Source organism: Carcharhinus amblyrhynchos, chromosome 11 (genome assembly GCF_965287045.1).
Source record: "Carcharhinus amblyrhynchos chromosome 11, sCarAmb.v2.hapA, whole genome shotgun sequence".
NCBI classification, from domain to species: Eukaryota; Metazoa; Chordata; class Chondrichthyes; order Carcharhiniformes; family Carcharhinidae; genus Carcharhinus; species Carcharhinus amblyrhynchos.
In genome coordinates this window covers 27,199,354-27,220,214 of record NC_137334.1, presented here as the reverse complement: position 1 = coordinate 27,220,214, position 20,861 = coordinate 27,199,354, and the positions used below count along the sequence as shown (strand labels likewise).

General features: G+C 44.4%; 1 protein-coding gene across 1 annotated transcript in view; it reads right to left on the bottom strand.

The window, feature by feature from the left end:
- rftn2 (raftlin family member 2) overlaps nt 1-3,483 on the bottom strand; it is a 104,040-nt gene extending 100,557 nt beyond the window's left edge. Inside the window, exons 1-3 of the mRNA XM_080198776.1 lie at nt 3,469-3,483; nt 1,185-1,412; nt 612-761 (exon numbers count right to left, since the gene is read on the bottom strand). Of these exons, the coding sequence (XP_080054902.1) occupies nt 612-753 (142 nt within the window). The 5' untranslated portion in view covers nt 754-761; nt 1,185-1,412; nt 3,469-3,483. The remainder of the gene's footprint in view (nt 1-611; nt 762-1,184; nt 1,413-3,468) is intronic.
- Nucleotides 3,484-20,861: the final 17,378 nt, after the last annotated feature.

Below are 20,861 nucleotides of genomic sequence, written 5' to 3'. Positions count from 1 at the left end.
CAACATATTATTTTAATAACCAACAACAGTCAGATTGCACTGGCTTTATTATTGAGTGACTGAAAAGCTTTCAAAGAATTATGAGTTAACTATTTTAGCTTGTTATCACAATTTGAACCTCAAATTAAAATGATATTCTGTTTCCAGAATGCCACCAGCATTTGTCTTGGGAACAGCAGATAGCTCAGTTTAAGATGAGGGTGCTGACTTTGTGAAATTTGCAGCCTGTGGAGAAGGCTGCTACTTTGAAATAAGAAAAGTAATGGCACACACAGAACTAACATTACATTAATGATATGCACTCAAGTCTCACTTTACAAAATTGAAACAAATGGGTGCCTTGGTACTACTTTTGAAATTTCTTTGTTTTTAAATAAAACAACTTTAATCACAATTGCTTTTCTCACACTTCTGGAGGTGTTAGATGTTTATGCTGTGGAACAACTATCGGACTGATTAATTAGAAGACTACTGGCTGTGATGTGTATAAACAGATATTTAAATAACAGACAGTTTTTTGATCGAAGTGATTATTAACAGGCTTTTAACTCTGCATTATTAGCAGCAATGAAGTTTCAAATAGAAAAAGCAGTGAAGCAAAAGAGACTCACCAATATCCAAAGTAAAATCCAGCAAAAGGTATTCATATGAAATATCGGTCTTTGTTTCCACTTGCGGTCTCTTCAGGGTCGAAAATATTTTGCCAGGGCTACAATCATCAGGCTCTTCCAGCTTTCTTAGCCCACAACCCATGGCAGATTCTGCAAAAAGTCAGAACTCATGAGTTCTGTGGCTCTGATTTCAACAAAGGGCAGTTATAATTTCTCTTATGCCTTCTGGCCTCCATAAATCCTGAAGTCAGTTAAAAGTGAAACTGGGCCCCTGAACTCACAAAAACAGCATAGCTGTTGCTCTACATATGCTTTTAAAGCCATATGTCACTCATTTGCGTCCCCCACCCCTTGAAGTATAAACCCTGCATGCAGCATGGAATTAAAAGTTAGTTACAACCATTAATGCTGCACACACAGAGCTCCACTTTATCACAGCCTTTCATGCCACGTCAGTCTATACTAAGGCCCTTAATTAATATAATAGTGGGCACAAGCTTTCTGTCCCCACAGACTTAAACTGGGTTAGTAACAAGTAAATAAAAGGCAAGAATGAAACTTGGATGGAATTACCTGCGATGAGAAGAAGTGCTCTGGAACCAGTCAGATGGCTGTCCAAACAGCAGATGGAAACTCCGTCTGAAGTAGAAAGTTCCAAAATGGTTGTAGACTAAAATCATTTCCAGAAAGGAAGTAAAATCCCTGAGAGGAAACTGTTTCTGGCATCTGAGAGGAATGGTTAACACACTGAGAGATTTAGATTCTGCTGAAGCCATTCATTTGCAAATTGAAGCATAGTTCCTGGATATTTGGAAAACCACATCAAATCAAGAGTTTGTTTCAGGAAATAAATTTGTCACATATGATAAGGATAAACTGATAAGCAGGAAGAAAATATTATAATTTGTTCTGTTTCCCACAGAAAGGCCTTCTTGGTAAAGTTTAAAAATAGTGGATTAGACAAGATCGAACTATAGTAGCCATAAACCTTTCAGAGATGATGCTGAAATGGATTCAAATTTTTAAAGAATCCACGAGGGTTACAATATTCATACCAGCTCTACAACTTTTCATAAATCAGGAAATTATGTTATGAATAAAAATGTAATTCTTAAACATCACAAAAATAATCTCCTCTGTGCAGAACATAGGAATTTGAGTAAACACGTCTTGAATATAAAATAACTTACAGTATGTACAAATAACTACAATTAGATTGAGTAGACATTTTTTATATTTGTTCATGGCATGTGGACATTGTTGGCAACACCAGTATTAATTGTCCAATCCAAATTTCCATTTAGAAACCTCTGGTGAGCTACTTTCTTAAACCACTGCAGCGAGGTAGTTTATGTACACACATAATGCTGTTAGGGGTTGCCTGGATTTTGATCCAGTATTAATGAATAAATAGGTAAATATTTCCAAATCAGGATAGTGTGTGACTTGGAAGGGATCTTGCAGGTGGTGGTGCGTCTGCTGCCCTTATTCTTATAAATGATAGGGATCCTGGGTTTGGAAGATGTTGTTTAAGGAAAGTTTGTGCATTTTGGGGATGGTACACATTGCCAACATATTGCATCCCTGGTGCAGGGAGGGACTGTTTCAGGCAGTCTTTTCTAAAGGCTGAAAATTTGTGAACAGCATTTAATTACCAATATTGTAACTGAGTTGTGCATCACTTCTACTTTCTCTCTATTTCCCCTATCCTGCCTCATTATAATTTAAATTCTGGGTGCAATTTAATGACAGGAGAAACTTTTCATTGGTGAAACCCTCTCTCAATTGACAATGCTCCATCCATGTGTTCAAAAAGGGTGACTGTGCATCACTGCCAGGATCCTCCATTGACTGAGAGTGCCACATTTTATGTAGAAATGTGTGACTGCCATACAGACCAGCCCCATGGTTCAGTGACACTTTCCCTGCATAATCTCCTCCAGACTATCAGAAAAATAATGATGACATAAGAAAGTGCTCCCAACAGACCAAGGCAGCCTGGACAGCGGTGACAGACCAAGTGAGCAACTGTGGGGTCATGTGCCAAACTTAGGTTCAGTGCAGGAGTCAATGGCCTGCTCCAATCTACAAAGATAAGTGCTAGTATCGCAGCATTTAACAGGAGTCTCTCATGGAATCTTCTACCGAAGAAAGCAGTTGAGGCCAAAACATTGTATGTTTTCAACAAGCAGTTAGATGTTGCTTTTTGGATTAAACAGATTAAAGGATATGGGGCAAGTAGGAACAAGTTATTGAGTCAGATGGTTAGGCATAATCATAATAATTATGCAGCGGAAGAAAAAGAAAACTTAAAAGACGGTGAACATCAGGTTGCACAGTAATTGTTCCATGTCTGTCTCAGTCATTTATAGATGTAAAATAAAGTTTGTTTTCCATAATTGTTATAATTATTGAGACTTATTGGAGCCTGTTCTTGTATCAAATGTTATTAGTCATGATGCACCTCATGTTCCCCAACCATCTATGCACTCTGGACAACACTGGTCCACTTCACGCTCAATGGGTAGAAATGAGACAGGTGCAGTTTCATTCAAAGAACTTGAAAGATGGTGCTGGATCAGAATAATTGGGTGAAACAGGCTATCCATGTACCGCCAAGATAGTCTACATATCAACATTCACTAGCGAGTGTGTGTGACAAAGCTTCACTCTCCATTCTATTATAGGTGGTAGAGGACACAGGTTTATAGTTAACATGGCAAGGGAGGATAGTAGGGCTAGGTCTACACTCCAGGAGGGTGATGGAAGTCTGGCAAAGGAATGATGGGTCATGCAGATACATTCTTGTTGTGCAACTTTTGTGTATATCAGGTTGTTCCTGGCATCCTTTGCACACCTTTCTGTAACTCTGGCATTCATGAAAACTCATTTGAATTTATGGCTTCCTCCAATACTTCATCATCTGAGGAGGGCTGATGCTCCTTACACTCTTCTCCTTGCAATTGTAGCTTGAGGCTGTGAAGTGCAGAGCAGACCATTAATATTTGTGACAACCTCTGGGAAGCATATTGTAGAGTCCCTCCAGACCAGTCAAAGCATTGGAAGTGTATTTTGAGAAGCCCAATAGTGTGCTTGATGATGGCTCTGGTGAACATGACCCTAGATCCCAACAAAAACAAACAGTAATAGAGCAGCACAGTAACATTCAGTATTTAATATTAAAGTTTGCATATTATTAATATGAAAACTTTAATATTAAGTACTGAACGTTACTGTGCAATACATAACATAGTACTAAAACCTGTGTTTCTAAAGTACTTTGTAAAAATGCTATTTTACGTGCTCATCAGTCCATTAAATCATCTGATCTGCATCAGTTTATAAATCTATGCCAGGAAACAGCAGATATCTTTGACATTCACATTCAGCATTACTGATCCATAACAACATCACACCAAAGTTCTCTAAAGGCCACCTTGACATCATTACTTTAACGTGAGGTGAGTCAAATAAACTTTTAATTTTCTACGAAGGATTTATGTGACAAAATGACAGGCTACAGTATCATAGTGGATTCTATTACATATAATGCAGCTTTACAATAAAATGGATTTAATTCACAAAGTAAGTAATGTGAAGCCTGAGGCTGAGCTCTATCAGGAAAATGGAGAGCTTCTCAACGCTCATGGACAGTAACATAGAACAGTTACTGTCACTGAAGTTTCAGCCAAGTTCTCTGTAATAATCTCACCAAGGCCAGTCTTCCATCATCATAACCTTTTATTTACAAGACGGAGAAGTGCTGCATGGTATAGTATGGCGCTGACTCTAAACCTGTGCTGGGTACGGTGATTAACGAAACTGACTGCCTACAGACTGTTAAAGACAAATTTCATGTGGAAGTGAATCTTTGCTCAGTCCTGCTAGGTCCTTTGCCTCTGCAATCAATGGGGATTCAAAGTGGACCTCCACATGCAGCAGTGGAGTCCTTTAGCTGTACTATGGATTTTTCTTCCACCCTTCAGCCTTCATGTCTGCAATAGAGCTTCTTTTTACTGACTGTGACTCTAGTTCAGTGAGGTCAACATGCTAGTGTTCCTTTCAACACTAGGGTTCTTCATTGGTTTCTTTGGTTCTGTGTTTATGAGCTGCCACCATGTTGTAAGGGTTTGCAGTTGGTCTTACTAAGAAGTTTAGAGGCTTGTAAGGTTGAACAGTAATATTTATTGGTAACAACGTAACTGTTTATGGTGGCACAGTAGTTGGCACTGCTGCCTCACGGCACCAGGGACCCAGGTTCAGATCCTGACTTCTGGATGCTGCCTGTGTGAAGTTTGCATGTTCTTCCTGTGTCAGTGTGAGTTTCTTCCAGTTGCCTCGGTTTCCTCTCACACTCCAAAAATGTGCAGCTTAGATGGATTGGCCATGCTAAATTTCCCTTTAATGTGCAAAGATGTGTAGCTTAGGTGGATTAGCCTTGGTAAATGCATGGTGTTATGGGGATAGGATGTGACCTGGGGTTGCACTTTTGGAGAGTTGGTGCAGAATCAATGGGCTGAATGGCTTCCTTCTGCATCGTAGGAATTCTTTGATTCTATGATTTACATATGTTAAAAACATAGCCCAAACTAGGAGGTAACTTCATGTTGACTTCTTCTTGACTATTTCCATGCAATTCTATCTCCTGTCATGTGTCTCTATATCATACTGAGGGTGACACTGTTCTTCAGTCCCATGTTAACTCTTGTTATGCCAAACACCCAAAAAAGTTGGGGTTGTGCTTCTTGGAGAAGGTTGGACAGACGTACTCAGAATCATGAATAGTATCAGTAAAGTGGACAGAGAGAAATTATTAGAACAAAGAACAAAGAACAACCCAGCACGGGAAACAGGCCCTTCGGCCCAACGAGCCCACGCCGCCGCATCTTCCTACACCTACCCTGCCCTGTGTGTATGTGAGTGGAACCCCTAATGTAGCCAGATTCAGGGGAGAATAGTGTCAATTTGGTACACCAATCAGCCTAAGAGCACACCTTTGGGGTGTGGGAGGAAACCGGAGCGCCCGGAGGAAACCCACGCAACCACAGGGAGAATGCGCAAACTCCCACAGACACAGGCCCAAATCCATGTATCTGCACAGCTAGCAGTGATAGTCACTGAGCTGTTGTGGTGCCCGTCTGCTGGTCCAGGATTAAGCATACACAACGACACGAAGTACTAGGCCACTCCCGGAACCTCCAAGAGCAGCCCACTCACGACCCACCGTGTGCATGCCCCTCATTTGACAACAAGGTGGACCAACATCTGTGGAATAAAAAGTCGAAACATTAACATGTAATACTACATTTCCGGTGTCGTCCCGAGGCTCTGACCCTATTTAATACCTTCTACTATAACCCTCCATCCTTGTTTTGTTCATGTGCCTATCTAAGTAAACGTTAAACAAGTCCAACGTGCCTGCCTCCACCACCCTACTCGGTAGCGCGTTCCATACCCCCACGACCCTCTGCGTGAAAAACCTTCCTCTTGTATCCAAATTATACTTCTCCCCCCTCACCCTTAGATTGTGACCTCTCATAATTGTCCCCAATCTAGGGAAAAGCCTACCACTGTTGACTCTATCTATTCCCTTCATTATTTTATACACCTCTATCATATCCCCCCTTAACCTCCATCTTTCTAAGGAGAAGAGCCCCAGTTTCTCCAACCTTTCCTCGTAACTCAGTCCTTCCATACCAGGCAGCATCCTGGTAAACCTCCTCTGCACCCTCTCCAGGGTCGCCACGTCCTTCCGGTAGTAAGGTGACCAGAACTGGACGCAGTACTCCAAATGCGGTCTAACCAACGTTCTGTACAACTGAAGCATTAGACGGCAGCTCTTATACTCTATACCCCTTCCTATAAAGGCTAGCATTCCATAAGCTTTCTTCACAACCTTCTCTACTTGTGTCGACACCTTCAGAGACTTGTGCACCTGCACTCCCAGGTCCCTCTGTATTTCTATACTCTTAATCGGTCTACCTTTTATCACGTAACTCCTCCCTGCATTATTCCTTCCAAAATGCATCACCTTGCATTTGTCAGGATTAAATTCCATCTGCCATCTATCTGCCCAATATACCAACCTATCTATATCCTGCTGTGTCACCTGACAGTCCTCCTCAGTATCTGCCAATCCTGCCATCTTGGTGTCATCCACAAACTTGCTGATCACACCACGTACGCCCTCTTCCAAGTCGTTTATATATACTACAAAGAGGAGAGGTCCCAGTACTGAGCCCTGCGGCACACCACTGGTGACTGACCTCCAGCCAGAAAAGGACCCTTCCACTACTACTCTCTGTCGCCTATTGCCCAGCCAGTTTTCAATCCACCTAGCTACCTGTCCTTGTACCCCATGTGCCTTAACCTTTTCTACCAGCCTACCGTGAGGGACTTTGTCAAACGCCTTACTGAAATCCATATAGATGACATCAACGGCTCGCCCATCGTCAACCGTTTTTGTCACCTCCTTGAAGAATTCTACCAGATTCGTAAGTCAAGACCTCCCCCGAACAAAGCCATGTTGCGTATCCCTAATCAGATCGCAACGCTCCAAATGCTCATACATCCTATCCCTAAGAATTTTTTCCAATAATTTTCCTACCACCGATGTCAAACTCACTGGTCTATAATTACCAGGGTTATCCCTACTACATTAGCTACCCTCCAGTCTTCTGGGACCTCACTTGTGTCCAAAGAAGAGACGAAGATTTGCGTCAGAGGCCCAGCAATTTCAACTTTCATCTCCCTAAGCAGCCTGGGATAAATACCATCAGGCCCTGGAGCTTTATCCGTTTTTATGTTACCTAAAAACCTTAGCACTTCCTCCCTCGTAATGGATATTTCCTTCCACTGATCTACAGCTCCCTCCAAGACATTGCAAGACACCAAACCCCTCTCCTTCGTGAATACCGACGCAAAGTATTCATTCAGGATCTCCCCCATTCCCTCAGACTCGATACATAGCTCCCCTCCTTTGTCCTTTATTACTCTTGGTGGATTGATTTTGACTGACTCTTGTTGTGATTGTACAAATATTTGGTGGTTTTTAGTTATTTTGCTGAAGTCTTGGGGCTGAGGTGTGGCATTTGCTGACTTCAGGGATTTGGCACAAACCACTTGCTCTCAGACATGGGAGTTTGCACCCACTTGGACTAGAACATGACAGGGAGAATAAGTAGAGCAAATGTTGAAGGGGGAAAATTAAGGGCTGTCAACAGAAGGATTTAGCTGCCTCAGCGTGTTAAGCAGCAATTCGTATAAGAACTACTTTACTGAGGAGGTGTTCAGTGAAAGCTGCTAACAGCTGTGGTCACACCTGCAGCTTCAGAGTAGCACAAGGACTGCATTGTTTGTGAAGCTGACTTGCCATTTTTTTTATGCATCTCACTCATTCTAGGCTTGATCAGGCAATATTTGCAACATTTCCCAGTTTCCCATCGACAGTTGCACAAAGGTCACTGAATCTCTGTATTCTCAGAGCTAATGACATTTAATTCTCTCATCAGAATCAGATGGACTAAGCATGTGGCTTTGCAAGGGTTGCTGGCTTCCCTCTGATGCAGACTACATAACAACCAGGCTGATTTCTGCCCAGTCTCAGTGTAACAGGCACAGCAATGCCCAGTATCCTGGCAGCATTTACACTTCCATTCTGTAACAGAGACAATCTGCATTTGAATTACCAAGACAAGCTAGAAGGTGGTTGCTGAGTGTCAAGAACGATGTTTTGATGACGTGACTTCAGTGTGCCACCACACAAAAAAAATTCCAAGCCAAATTTACGTATCAAACCTTGCAAAGCTGCATATAAACAATAACTAATTACCTTTATGAATTCCCCTAGTTCCTGTCCTCTATGTGCCTTTGTCTGTCCTACTTCTTCATATCTTACTTCCAATTTTCAGTGCGATACCTGCAGATGGCATATATCTGATATCTGATAGGATGACTTTCAGCATCTCTAGGCCTGGCTTTAGACTGCAATATCTTGGCATGCACAGCAGCAGTCTGGGTTGTCTGGCTGGCAGAGAATGAGAGCACTGGTGGAACTGCACTGGGTGGGAGGATGAATGTTGTTGTATTGAGGGTGTACTAGGTTCATATTCTGTACAGGCACAGCAAAAGAAAAGAAATAAAATGTGGGAGACAGAGTTCATGGTCTGAAATTGTTGAGTCCAGGCGGCTGCAGGAACCTGATTAGTAGGTGAGGTGCTGTACCTTGGGTTTGCATCGAGCTTCGTTGGAACATTGCAGCAGGCCGTGGATGAAGGTGTCCATGTGGCAACAAGGTGATGAATTAAAATGGTAGGTCATCGGAAGCTCATGATCATGCTTGCAGACTGATGATAGAGGTATTCCATAGTGTGGTCACCCCCAATGTAGAGAAGATGACATTGTGAGCAGTGAATACAGCATACTAAATTGAAAGAAGTGCACGTAAACCACAGTTTCACTTGAAACGAATATTTAGAGTCTTGGATGGTAAGGAGAGAGGAGGTAAAAGAGCAAAAGTTACATTCCTTACATTTGCATGGAAAGGTGTCATGGGGAGGAACAAATGTTGGAGATCCTGAGGAGTGAACCAGGGTGTTTGTGGAGAGAACGGTCCCTTTGGAATTCTACCAGGGGAGGGCTGGTAATAGGAGCTGGTAAATACATTCCATCTGTACCAAATTTTAGATTCAACATAGCCTTCAAAGCATTCTGCCATCTGAAGACTCTGTACTTCTTTACTCATATTCATCAGCTGAGGGGGCTGTTGTCGATGGTAGTCATCAGGAAGTTTCCTTACCCATGTTTGGCCTGTTGCCGTTAGACTTGAATTCAGAGCCACCATGAGGACACTCAGGACAACGTCCTTCCCAAGTTTAAATCACTGTGCTGCCAATCTTTGGTGTTGGTGGGACAGGTCACAACCAAATAATTTGATGATGGTGTCTGGACATTGGCTGTAAGGAATGAATATGACCATGACAGGCTGTTGGGACTGATCTCTCAATTTTGGCACAGGCCTCCGACATTAGTAAGAAGGACTTTGCAGGATCAATATGACTGAGTATGCCATTTTTGGTGCTTAGATAGATGACAGATGGTCTATCTGGTTTTATTCCTTCTTGACTTTTCTGTAGTGGTTTGGTATAATTGACTGACTTGCTGGGCTATTTCAGAGGGTAGTTAAGAATCAACCACATTGTTGTGGGTTTGGAGTCACGTGTATGTCAGTCCAAGTAAGGACAGCAGATTGCCTTCCCTAAAGGACACTGGTGACAGCAGATGGGCTTTTATAATAATTGATGATAGTTTCATAGTCACCATTATCGTGACCAGCTTTCAACTCCAGAATTATTAAATAATTAAAATTTACTTTAGAATTTAAGTTGCACCAGCTGTTGAATGGGATTTGAACCTGTCTCCCCAAGGGATATGTTGATGACTAGTCTAGTGAATTACCCAGGGATGAGACTGAAGATAAAAAGATCCAAAAACTTTGGTCTAAGGCAGAAAGGTCTGAAATTTTTCTGTGACAAGGAATCATGTAATTACATATCTTATTGTCTGTAATGAATGTAATTGCCTCAAGTGAGTAGAAATGTTACTTTTCCTTCTAGTTACAGTCAAAACTGCGGACCAATACATTTGTATCGAAGCACCAAAGTGACCTCAGTATTTCAACATTTTAGTGTTTAATGCAGTTTGTATATGTAATACTCAAAACAAAACTTGACTTAATTCCATCTGTGAAGAAATGATGGTTAAAGGAGTTGAAACTGAAATTTTTGCAATTAAAGAAGAAATATATGGGGCTGGGCTTTCACTTTGGATGACTCAGCAGACCTTTAAAAATGGTGGGTCTTTGCACTGCTGTCTCACAGCTCCAGAGACCTGGGTTCAATTCTGGTCTTGGGTGACTTGTCTGTGTGGAGTCCGCATGTTCTCCCTGTGTCTGTGTGGGTTTCCTCCATGTGCTCCAGTTTCCTCCCAAATACGTGCAGGTTTAAAAAATTAAAAAAAAAATTCACTTGTGGGATGACCAGCATTTGTTGCCCATCTCTAGTTGCCTTTGGAGGGCATTTGACAGTTAACCACATTGCTGTGGCTCTGGAGTCACATATAGGCCCAGCCAAGTAAGGATGGCAGATTTCCCTAAAGGACATGAGTGAACGAGGTGGGTTTTACCAACAATTGATAATGTTTTCATGGACATCAGTAAATTCTTGATTCCAGATATATTTTATCAAATTGAAATGCTACCATCTTCGGTGACAGGATTTGAACCCGGGTCCTCAGATCATTAGCTGAGTTTCTGGATTAATAGTCGAGTGATAATACCATTAGGCCATCACTTCCCCTTAGGCTAGGTGGATTGGCTGTACTAAATGTCCCATAGTGTCCCAAGATGTGTAGGCCAAATGGATTGGCCATGGCAAATATGTCAGGATACAGGCATAGGGCAAAGGAGAGGGCCTGTACATAATACTCTGTCAGAGAGTCGATGCAGACCCGATGGGCTGAATGGCCTCTTCTGCACTACAGGGATTCAATAATTCTGTAGTTCTCATGTTTGCCATCAAGGTGTAGAGGGCAGAGTGTGAATCACAGGTGTGAAAAATGGATTTCATTAATTAGGGAGGCGATTCTATGTTTCTATCATATGATAAAAATTCTAAGTTCATAATGAGTAAGAAAATAGGAAAATTTGACACATGCTTTTTTTGACAAGTGAAAAAATTCCAATCGTAGTTGAAAAAAAGAGCCAGTGTGATTCTCACCAGCAGGGGGAGGGGAAGGTGGGGCCTGATCTTGTCAGCAAGCAGGCTGCTCAGCTCGAAGAGCGCCACTATACATGCATCCCAATCTCCCAGCTTAATGGGAGATCTGCGGTACCCCCTGCCACAGACATATACCTCCCCCCGCCCCATGGACATTGGCACCCCTCAAGGGCATCGGTACCCCACAGAGATCCCTCCCACATACTTGCCCTCACCATTGGCATAGCCCTCCCCTCTACTGTAGCACCAGGGGTGGGTGGACAGGGGAAGGTTGTGGGTTTTGCAGCTGTAGCATCACATCCCCTTTGTGGTGATAAAAGCCTCCCACACATCCTGCCATGCTGGATCCTTGCTGCTGGCAATTTTCCATTTCATGGTTCTTCCTCAGCCTTGTTGTCATCCACCTCTTGCACTTTCTCCTCCTCTTCCGATCCTCCAGAGTTACCTCCTCCGAGGGCTGTCAAGCTGATCACCTTGCTCCTGCTCTTCATCTAATAAGTCTCTCAGTTGATGCACCAGGTTGTGCACAGGAGATCACCATGATGCGGGAGACTATCAGGGGACTATATTGGAGTGCCCCGCTAGAGTAGATCTGGTGGCATTGTGGGCCTGATTATAATGGGTTTCCGCCTCAATGTGTGGTCTCCGCACTGGCGTCATCAGCCAAGTCCCCTTGGAGCCATCCCAAAAGACCTGGGCTGGTCTTCCAAGACTTTGTAATGTCAGAGCTCCTGTGGATGAAGCATGCTCCCTGGGTGATGTGCATTACATGCGCATGATGTGCATCTTATGGTTGCACACCAATTGAACTTTCAGGGAGTGGAACCTCTTCCTGTTGACAAAACATAGCAAGTGGCATTGTGGGGAACGCAGGAAGACGTGTGTGCAATTGATTGTCCCTGCATGTTTATCATCCCAGTGGTAAATCCAGCATCCCGAGTTTCCTGCTGGGTGTGGCCCAGATTGAAATTTATGTACTGGCCAGCCTGGGTGAACAGGATCTCCATCACCTCGCAGACACGCCTGTGGACTGAGGACTGGGAGATCCCACATAAGTTGCCGTTGGTGGCCTGGAAGCGCTGAATGGCATAAAAATTGAGGGCAACCATGACTTCACTGCTACTGGGAATGGGTCCCCACCCTGTCCCTCGAAGAACCACGTCCGTGAGGACCTGACACATGTTCCCCACTGTCTCCTTGCAGAGCTGGAGCCTGCAACAACGGCACAAACAGTCTGGCAGCTCCTCGAAGGATATGAGTGCCCTGAACTGCTGGGGTCACAATACCTTGTGTGGACCCTATCAGGTCGATGGGAACCCACTTCCTGCCCCTCACTGGTGCCTGACTCTCCTACTGCTGCAGCCTCTGGCTATGCAGTGCCTGCACTTCCTCCTCCTCCTCCGCAGCTACAAGAATGACCGCCAAGTCTTCTGGCTCCATGGCGAAGTCCATCATTGTCCTGGAAGGTGGGAGTGGGGGAAGGGGGGGTTTGGGGGAAGTGAGAGAGAGGAGACCAATATATAAATTCCATCAGGTGTTCCATCTGGGGAGCTGCACTCCCTCCCAGCAGCCCAGGGAGTTGTGGATGGTGGCAACCCGACAATATGTCTGATCTTATGCTGAACCTGGATGGGATGGCGAACGCCACTGCACCCTTGTCATGGGGCATGGAGAGCTTATGGGTGGTTGTGCAGGATCCCCATTGGAAAGACTTGAAGCATAACATGGGTACAGCCACTTGGAAGTCTGGTGAAGTATCTTCCACAGTAAGAAGTCTCACAACACCAGGTTAAAGTCCAACAGGTTTATTTGGTAGGAAACACCACTAGCTTTCAGAGCACTGCTCCTTCATCAGGTGAGTGGGGAGTTCTGATCACAAACAGGCAATATAAAGGCACAAACTGACAAATGTGCAGCGCTCCAAAAGCTAGTGGCGTTTCCTACCAAATAAACCTTTTGAACTTTAACCTGGTGTTGTGAGACTTCTTACTGTGTTTACCCCAGTCCAACACAGGCATCTTCACATCAAGTGTCTTCCAGGAATGGCTTGCAATTCATACAGACAGAGGAGAGACAACCTTGCTACCATCACATGATGGGTTCCCATGGATGAGTCTGTGCTGTGTGAGGAGCCATGTTAACATCTGTGCTCCTTTTTTGGAGCAGCAGCTCTGAAACCTGCTTGTTGTTTCTGTTAGTGGGGTTACTGGGGTGGAATGTCAGCAGTCAGCCACTCGGTCTATGGTAGCTGATGGATGTGTGACATGGCGACTGGGGATCACTCAGCAGCCAGTGGCAACTCCCAACCTCTGTACCCCCAGCCTCTGATCTCCCCCACCTCGTGAACTGAGCCCTTAGACTGCCCCACGCCAAGGACTGCATTCCCAGACTCTCCCCTCTAAGACTAAGCTCTGCACCCTCCCCCTACCCTGGGCTCTGCAGGCTCAGGTTGCCCCTAACCCCCCATCCCTGAGCTCTGCAACACCAGACTGCAGCTGCTTCCACACTGCCCCCCCCTTCCCCTCACACCTGGTGGCCTGAGTACTGCATCCCCACAAAGGAGACTCCACACCCCTTCTCCCCACTGCTGGTCCCAACCAGGCCAAGCCCTGAGCTCAGCAAAGCCATGACTGGCACCATTTCCCCAATAGCTCCGACACACAAACAGGCTCCCCCATCCCAAGATACATCTTGGCTGCATCTATGACCACCCCCCCCTCTCCTTGCAACATGGGGGATGATGGTCAGAGCAACTTACCTCCTCACTCCCCATTGCTACTGCTGCGCCTGTGGCAGACTTTTATGGAGCAGATGTTTTCCTCACTAGCATGATGTCTTGCTGATGAGGTTGTTAAGGTAACTGAAGAGGGATGATTGTGAGAAAACTGTGTTAATGACATTGAGATGCATGCTAATGCATGCAAATTAATGTCTTGATCACCTTGGGCATGCTCCTCATCACACCTGGGAAGACTGTTTGGTAAAATAGAAACTGGTGGGACAATGTGTGTGATTCACATTGTGATGTTAGTGTACCTTTAAGGGTTTTTTTTAATATCATGCTCTCTGCAGCTCACAGCCTTAGCTAATGTAATTATTGTTGGGCTGCCTTCAAGGAGTCCTTTTATTGCTCCTAAAGTTGTTTAAATGGATGTTGTTTATGTTTACTCTGGGATTAGTTTTGTGGCCCTGCATTGTTCAGAGGAAAACTGGTAACAGGAGCTCTTTCATTTTCAGTTCTGAGCTGCAGGTTAGTTTTTAGAAGGGACAGCGAACTGAAAAGAAGTTTTATTTGGCAATTCTGCTGGTTATCTGAAAATAAGGTATGCCTTCCTGGAATAGGAAATCTGTCCTCGGTGGCTTGACCAGAGTATACCTGGGGTTCTGGGAAGCTGTTCTGACTTCAAACTATTCTGGGTGTGTCAGGAGAACTACTAGAGCTTACAAGACTGAGAGTTGTCAATTCTCTACCAAAGGACTCAATTCTAGTATCATGTGAGCATTAGACTTTCTGTGTTGAATTTGTTTAAAGGGTTTTTGCTATGGAAGGTTTTGGTTTGATTGGAATATCTTAGATATTCATTGAGGGCTGAAGGGCCTGTACTGTACTGTTAGCACCATAGAACACTACAGCATGGTTGGCCCTTCTTGGCTGTGCTGAACCATTTCTCTGCCTAGGTTGGACTATTAAGAGTATAGAAACACAGAGGGACCTAGATGTGCAAGTACACAAGTCCTTGAAGGTGGCAGTACAGGTGGAGAAGATGGCGAAGAAGGTATGCTTGCCTTTAAAGGAAGGGGTGTAGAGTATAAAAGCTGGAGTCTAATGTTGCAGTTGTATAGAACGTTGGTTAGACTGCATTTGGAGTACTGCATCCAGTTCTGGTCGCCTTACTACCGGAAGGACGTGGAGACCTTGGAGAGAGTGCAGAGGAGGTTTACCAGGATGTTGCCTGGTATGCAAGGTCATAGCTATGAGGAAGGATTGGGCAAATTGGGGCTGTTCTCCCTGGAAAGACGGAGAATGCAGGGAGATCTAATAGAGGTGTATAAGATTATGAAGGGTATAGATAGGGTGAACAGTGGGAAGCTTTTTCCCAGGTTGGATACGAAAATCACGAGGGGCCACGGGCTTAGGGTGAGAGGGGCGAGGTATAATTCAGATGTTTGCCTTATTTCTGTAGACTTCATGCCAGTTTCCTTAGTAAATATAGATGCAAAAGACCCATTTAATATCTCCCCCATTTCTTTTGGTTCCATACAAAGTCGACACTTTGATCTTCAAGGGGACCAATTTTATCCCTTCCTATCCTTTTGCTCTTAATATACCTATAGAAGCTCTTAGGATTATCATTCACCTTGACTGCCAAAGCAACCTCATGTCTTCTTTTAGCCCTTGTGATTTCCTTCTTAAGTAGTTTCTTGCACTTTTTATACTCCTCAAGCATCTTATTTGTTCCCTGTTGCCTATACAGTGAACAAATATATATTTGTTGAGGGTTATACATTATCGTGGTTGTTTTGTTTTTGTTTTTCATTGGTAAAATTAATTGCTAATTTTCTTTCCAAACATGTTAACCATTTTCTTAATTACACTTTGTTTGGCCCCTAGTGGATCATTTGAATCATAACTCAAGTGAAATATATCATGCTTATCCTGGCCAAATTCAAGATGCAAAACTTAGGATCCAGATGAGCTCCATAAAACACTTTGGAGTTTCTGACCTGAACCATAACACTGTTTTTTTCCCTTTCATGTGATCTTACAATCTCACATTGCCAAAAGTTTTCAGTGCCAAATGTGTTTGAGTGAGACCTCAATTAGAACTTTAATTAGTTTTCATCTCCACATGGCTCCTGAAGTCTTCCCACAATGGATACTAGGCAAGTGGCTCTCGAGGATAAATGAATGGCATGGAAGTGGGTGGGAAGTTGATATGAAGGCTCCGCATATGACTATTCTAACACACTTCTGGCTGGCCTCCTGCATTCTACCCTCTGCAAAGTTGATATTCTCCAAAACCAAGTCCTGTTCACACATCACCCTGCGCTTGCTGACCTACATTGGATCACGGCTAAGCAATACCTCCACTTAAAAATTCTCATTTCTGTTTTCAGATCCCTCTGTGGCGTTGGCCTTCCCCATCTTTATAATCTTCTGCAGCTTTATAGCTTGCCAAGATATTTATGCTCCTTAGATTCTGGCCTCTTCAGCATTCTTATAATTGTTCCACCATGGTGGCCGGCTCGCCAGCTCCCATAGCTCTTAGCTCTGGAATCCCTTTCCTTATCTTCTCTGTCTCTTTACCTTGCTTTTCTCCTTGCAGACACTCCTTAGAACCTATCTCTGACCAAGCTTGTGGTCTTCTGATCCAATATCTCATTCTGTGGTTCAGTGTTATACTTTATTTTATAAACTTCCTGTTAAGCACCTTGGGACATTTAAGTAAATTATAAATACAAACTGATGTTATGTATTTAAGAACTTTGACTCACTGATTTTTCCAAACTTGAGGCAGCAGCCACAATCTCCAAACTAAATTGTGTTTCTAAAATTTGTAATTTTGCCCTGTTATGTTAAAACAAAATTACAAATTGAACACTCTTGATGTAATCTTCTGTTCTGGAGTATAGGTTGGGTGGCACAAGTGGAAGTGAACGATTTTCATGGCTTGCTGGGGTGGAGGTGTGAGCTGGTTGAACAGCAGGATGGCTGGCCACATGTGATCTTGCACTATTCAGCTTATTACACATGCATGAGATGCAAGGTGAGTCCCAGGGCAGGAAGTCACCACCCACGTCATTACCTCATGGGGTCAAGGGGCTTGGTGTCATTTTTAAAAGCACATGGATAGTCATTCACTCAATGCAAGTCTGGAGTCTGCCCAGAGAAGACAATGTGTGGCCCCATGATTCAGGATCTCCTCCAGGCTGTCCACAGAAAGTGGGAGATGCTAATTCCCTGGGATGGCAACAGGAGGCTTTCCTGTCTGATCATGACGGCTTAGATGGAGTTGCTGTGGAAGTTAGTGCCCGTGGGGCCTGCAGGAGAACAGCCAAACAATGTTGGAAAAGGATGAACAAACATTGGGATAAGTGGCACCATATACTGATTGCAAAATGACATTCATAAAGGCATAAGGGCATGAGGCAGTATAACTGCCTAAGTGCATACAGTTGTCAGGCAGAAGTTAAGTCTGTAGACAGGACATGTGTACTGAATTTATGGCAGCCATTTCATGCTTTCAATGTTCTATCAGTTGTAGAAATCCTGCTTGCTAATTACTTACTGAGGAGGGCTCAGGAGCTGGCATAGGCATGCATGCCTCTAGACTGCTTATGTATCTATTGGGATTATAATCAATCCTTCTGTCTATCTGCAGGCAAAACCATCCCAAGCCATCTGCGCTATGCCTGACATTAGAATTCTAACCAGCTTCACAATGGAGACCACAGAACCAGCTGGAGAAGAGCAGGACCAAGCCTTTCCCCCAGGAAGCCAGTGAGGATGCCTCCAGTCTGCAGTGTCAGATGTGTCCATAGAGGGAGACATTGGTAAGAGAACTTGCATTAAGATTAAATCTTTCTATTCTCCACTACAGATCCAGCAAGAAAAAGGAGAAGCAAAGATGGGAGACTTCTCAAAGATCCATCCCCAATTTCACCTCCGAGGACGGTGCTTCAGATGATGCACCATCATGGCATTCACCCGAACCCTCCACCTATACTGACATTCACCTCATGTTCTGGAGAAGGCTCAGGTTCACAATCTGTTGAGCATATCATAGACATAGGATCACAGCTGGTGTAGGTATTAATAGGCAGAGTCTCTGATACTGGGGTATTTCTGGACACTGGGCCTCTGCATAGCACCATGCAGATGACAAGCCCACTGGACTTGGTCATAAGACTCCTGATGGTGATGCATAGACAGAGTGCAAGCGGAACATCAGGCAGAAGTGCCAGAGGCCATGCACAAGCTAGACCAAAGGCTGGAGGAATCCGTCCATGTTCTGTCTGCAGTTGTGTTTCCAGCATGTGAGCTTTTGGCTGCCTCTTTGGAAAGAGCTGCATCTATCTTGGAGACCCAGATCCAGCAAAATACATGGCAGTTGTCAGATATGCACTTGGAATCTGCACTCTATTGCTCTAGCTATGGGTGCAGTGAAGCAATGGCTAAGTGAGAGGGGGATGGGGCACATTGATCTTCCACCATGTGCTTCTCATCAAGGAGGCGGGGAAGTGGCATTGCACACCCACAGGGAAGACCTATATTAGCAAGGCATCATGGGGGATTCATCCCATAATATTCCAATTGCTCAACTTTCCTTCCGGCCAGTGATCACATCGCCTCCAGTAGGTCAGGCCAAGGAGGGTGCATCTGGATTGGTGGCCCTTAACAAGCCAGAGCCTATAGACTTCAGACCATCTGTCAAAGTCATCACAGTTCAACAGGCCATAGCAATCAGCAGGCTGCCTCCACCTACACATATAAGAGGAAATGATTAAGAAATTATAACGATACAAAGGTGGCACAGGTAAGCATCAATCACATTTGTAAATAAATGTATCATTGCACCATACTTATTGTATTCCTGAGCACTTGTGGATGACATGGGCTTATGCTACCACCATTTATTGTCTTATTTCATCTATTGTGGAAGGTATAAGTATCCTGAACTGTGTAGGAGACATCCTTGGGCATCACAGTTGAAGTTGAAATCTTGGTTTGCAGATCTGGCCACTAAGCAGCTATTTGTGATCCAATTAAGATCCCTCAGAATGCCTTTTTAAGCAACCTCAGACACTTGTTGCTCTGGCTATTGCTGTTCCTGGTACTGGGCTATGCTGCACCTGCTTCTCCTCAAAATGGCAAGTTTGCCTTCAGCCATCATCTGGGATGCCTGAGGTGTTTTGTGAACACAGTACTGTGACCCATGTAGCCATCACATTGTCTGAAATGCACCTTCTGTCCCTGATCAATTCAGTTTATTGAAAAGGACTGTACTTAGCCCTGACATCCCTCCCACACACAAACCAGCATAACAAAGGCCATACTGGAGGACCGCAGGTAAGTGATTCTTTTGTTCAGACATCCTTATTTATGGATACATGTTATCTGCTCTGGAGTTGCAAAAGCCGTGTCTGCAGACACTCCCTCAGACACTACTGAGCTTCTCTCCAAAAACCCTTGAGACACACGTGGTAGACACTGTCCTACCATCATATATTTAACACCCACCACTCATTACCATTAACCACCTGGACATCATGAGGTTCCAACTGACCCACTGAGCCATAGTCAAGAGTCTTCAGCTCGATTATTACTCCAGACATTGCTGGAATGAAGCTGCAACAAGACCCACAAGTTATGGAGGAATGCAGCTATTATATTCAGGGTTTGATCACAGAGCACCTGAGCATGTTTCTCCATCCACTGACATATGATTATTAGGGTGGCCCTTTAGTTGGCCCAGGAAGAACACTACCCAAATCTGAAGAACCTCCTCTTACTTCAGTTCCTGGCTCTCACTGGGACTGCACTGTGACATTGCAAGCAAAACAATAGTGCACATCCTCCCACCAAGGTCTCCCTATCTTCATTCACCAACAGAATGGGTAGGATTCTACCATTTTGAAACTAATGCAGTGACACACAGCTCTGGCAATGCCAGTCTTGCTGACCAGAATGACGGATACTGCCATTATGGGGACTTTAAACTAGAAAGGATGGGGGGAGGGAATTGTGATGGGGAGACTGGGACGGAGGAGGTTAGCTCCCAGGTAGGGGAGGACTGCAGGCAGTATGAGAGGGAGGTTAGACAGGGGGTGGAGATGGGAAATGCCCAGACTGAGGGGCTGAAGTGTATATATTTTAACGCCAGGAGTGTAGTGAATAAGGTAGATGAGCTTAGGGCGTGGATTGCTGCTTGGGAATGTGATGTGGTGGCCATTACGGAGACTTGGATGTCTCAGGGACAGGACTGGGTACTTCAGGTGCCAGGATTCAGATGCTTCAGGAAGGACAGGGAGGGTGGCAGAAGAGGTGGTGGAGTGGCACTGTTGATCAAGGACAGTGTCATAGCTGCAGAGAAGGAGGATGCCGTGGAGGGACCGTCTACAGAATCTCTGTGGGTGGAAGTTAGGAACAGCAAAGGGTCGAAAACTTTGCAGGGTGTATTCTATAGGCCGCCCAACAGTGACAGGGAAGTTGAGGTGCAGATAGGGAAACAGATTCTAGAGAGATGTAGTAATAACAGAGTTGTCGTGATGGGAGACTTCAATTTCCCAAACATCGACTGGAATATCCCTAGGGTAAGGGGTTTGGATGGGGAGGAGTTTGTTAGGTGTGTTCAGGAAGGTTTCCTGACACAGTACGTGGATAAGCCCACGAGGGGAGAGGCTGTACTTGACCTGGTACTGGCGAATGAACCAGGGCAGGTGATGGATCTCTCGGTAGGAGAGCATCTTGGGA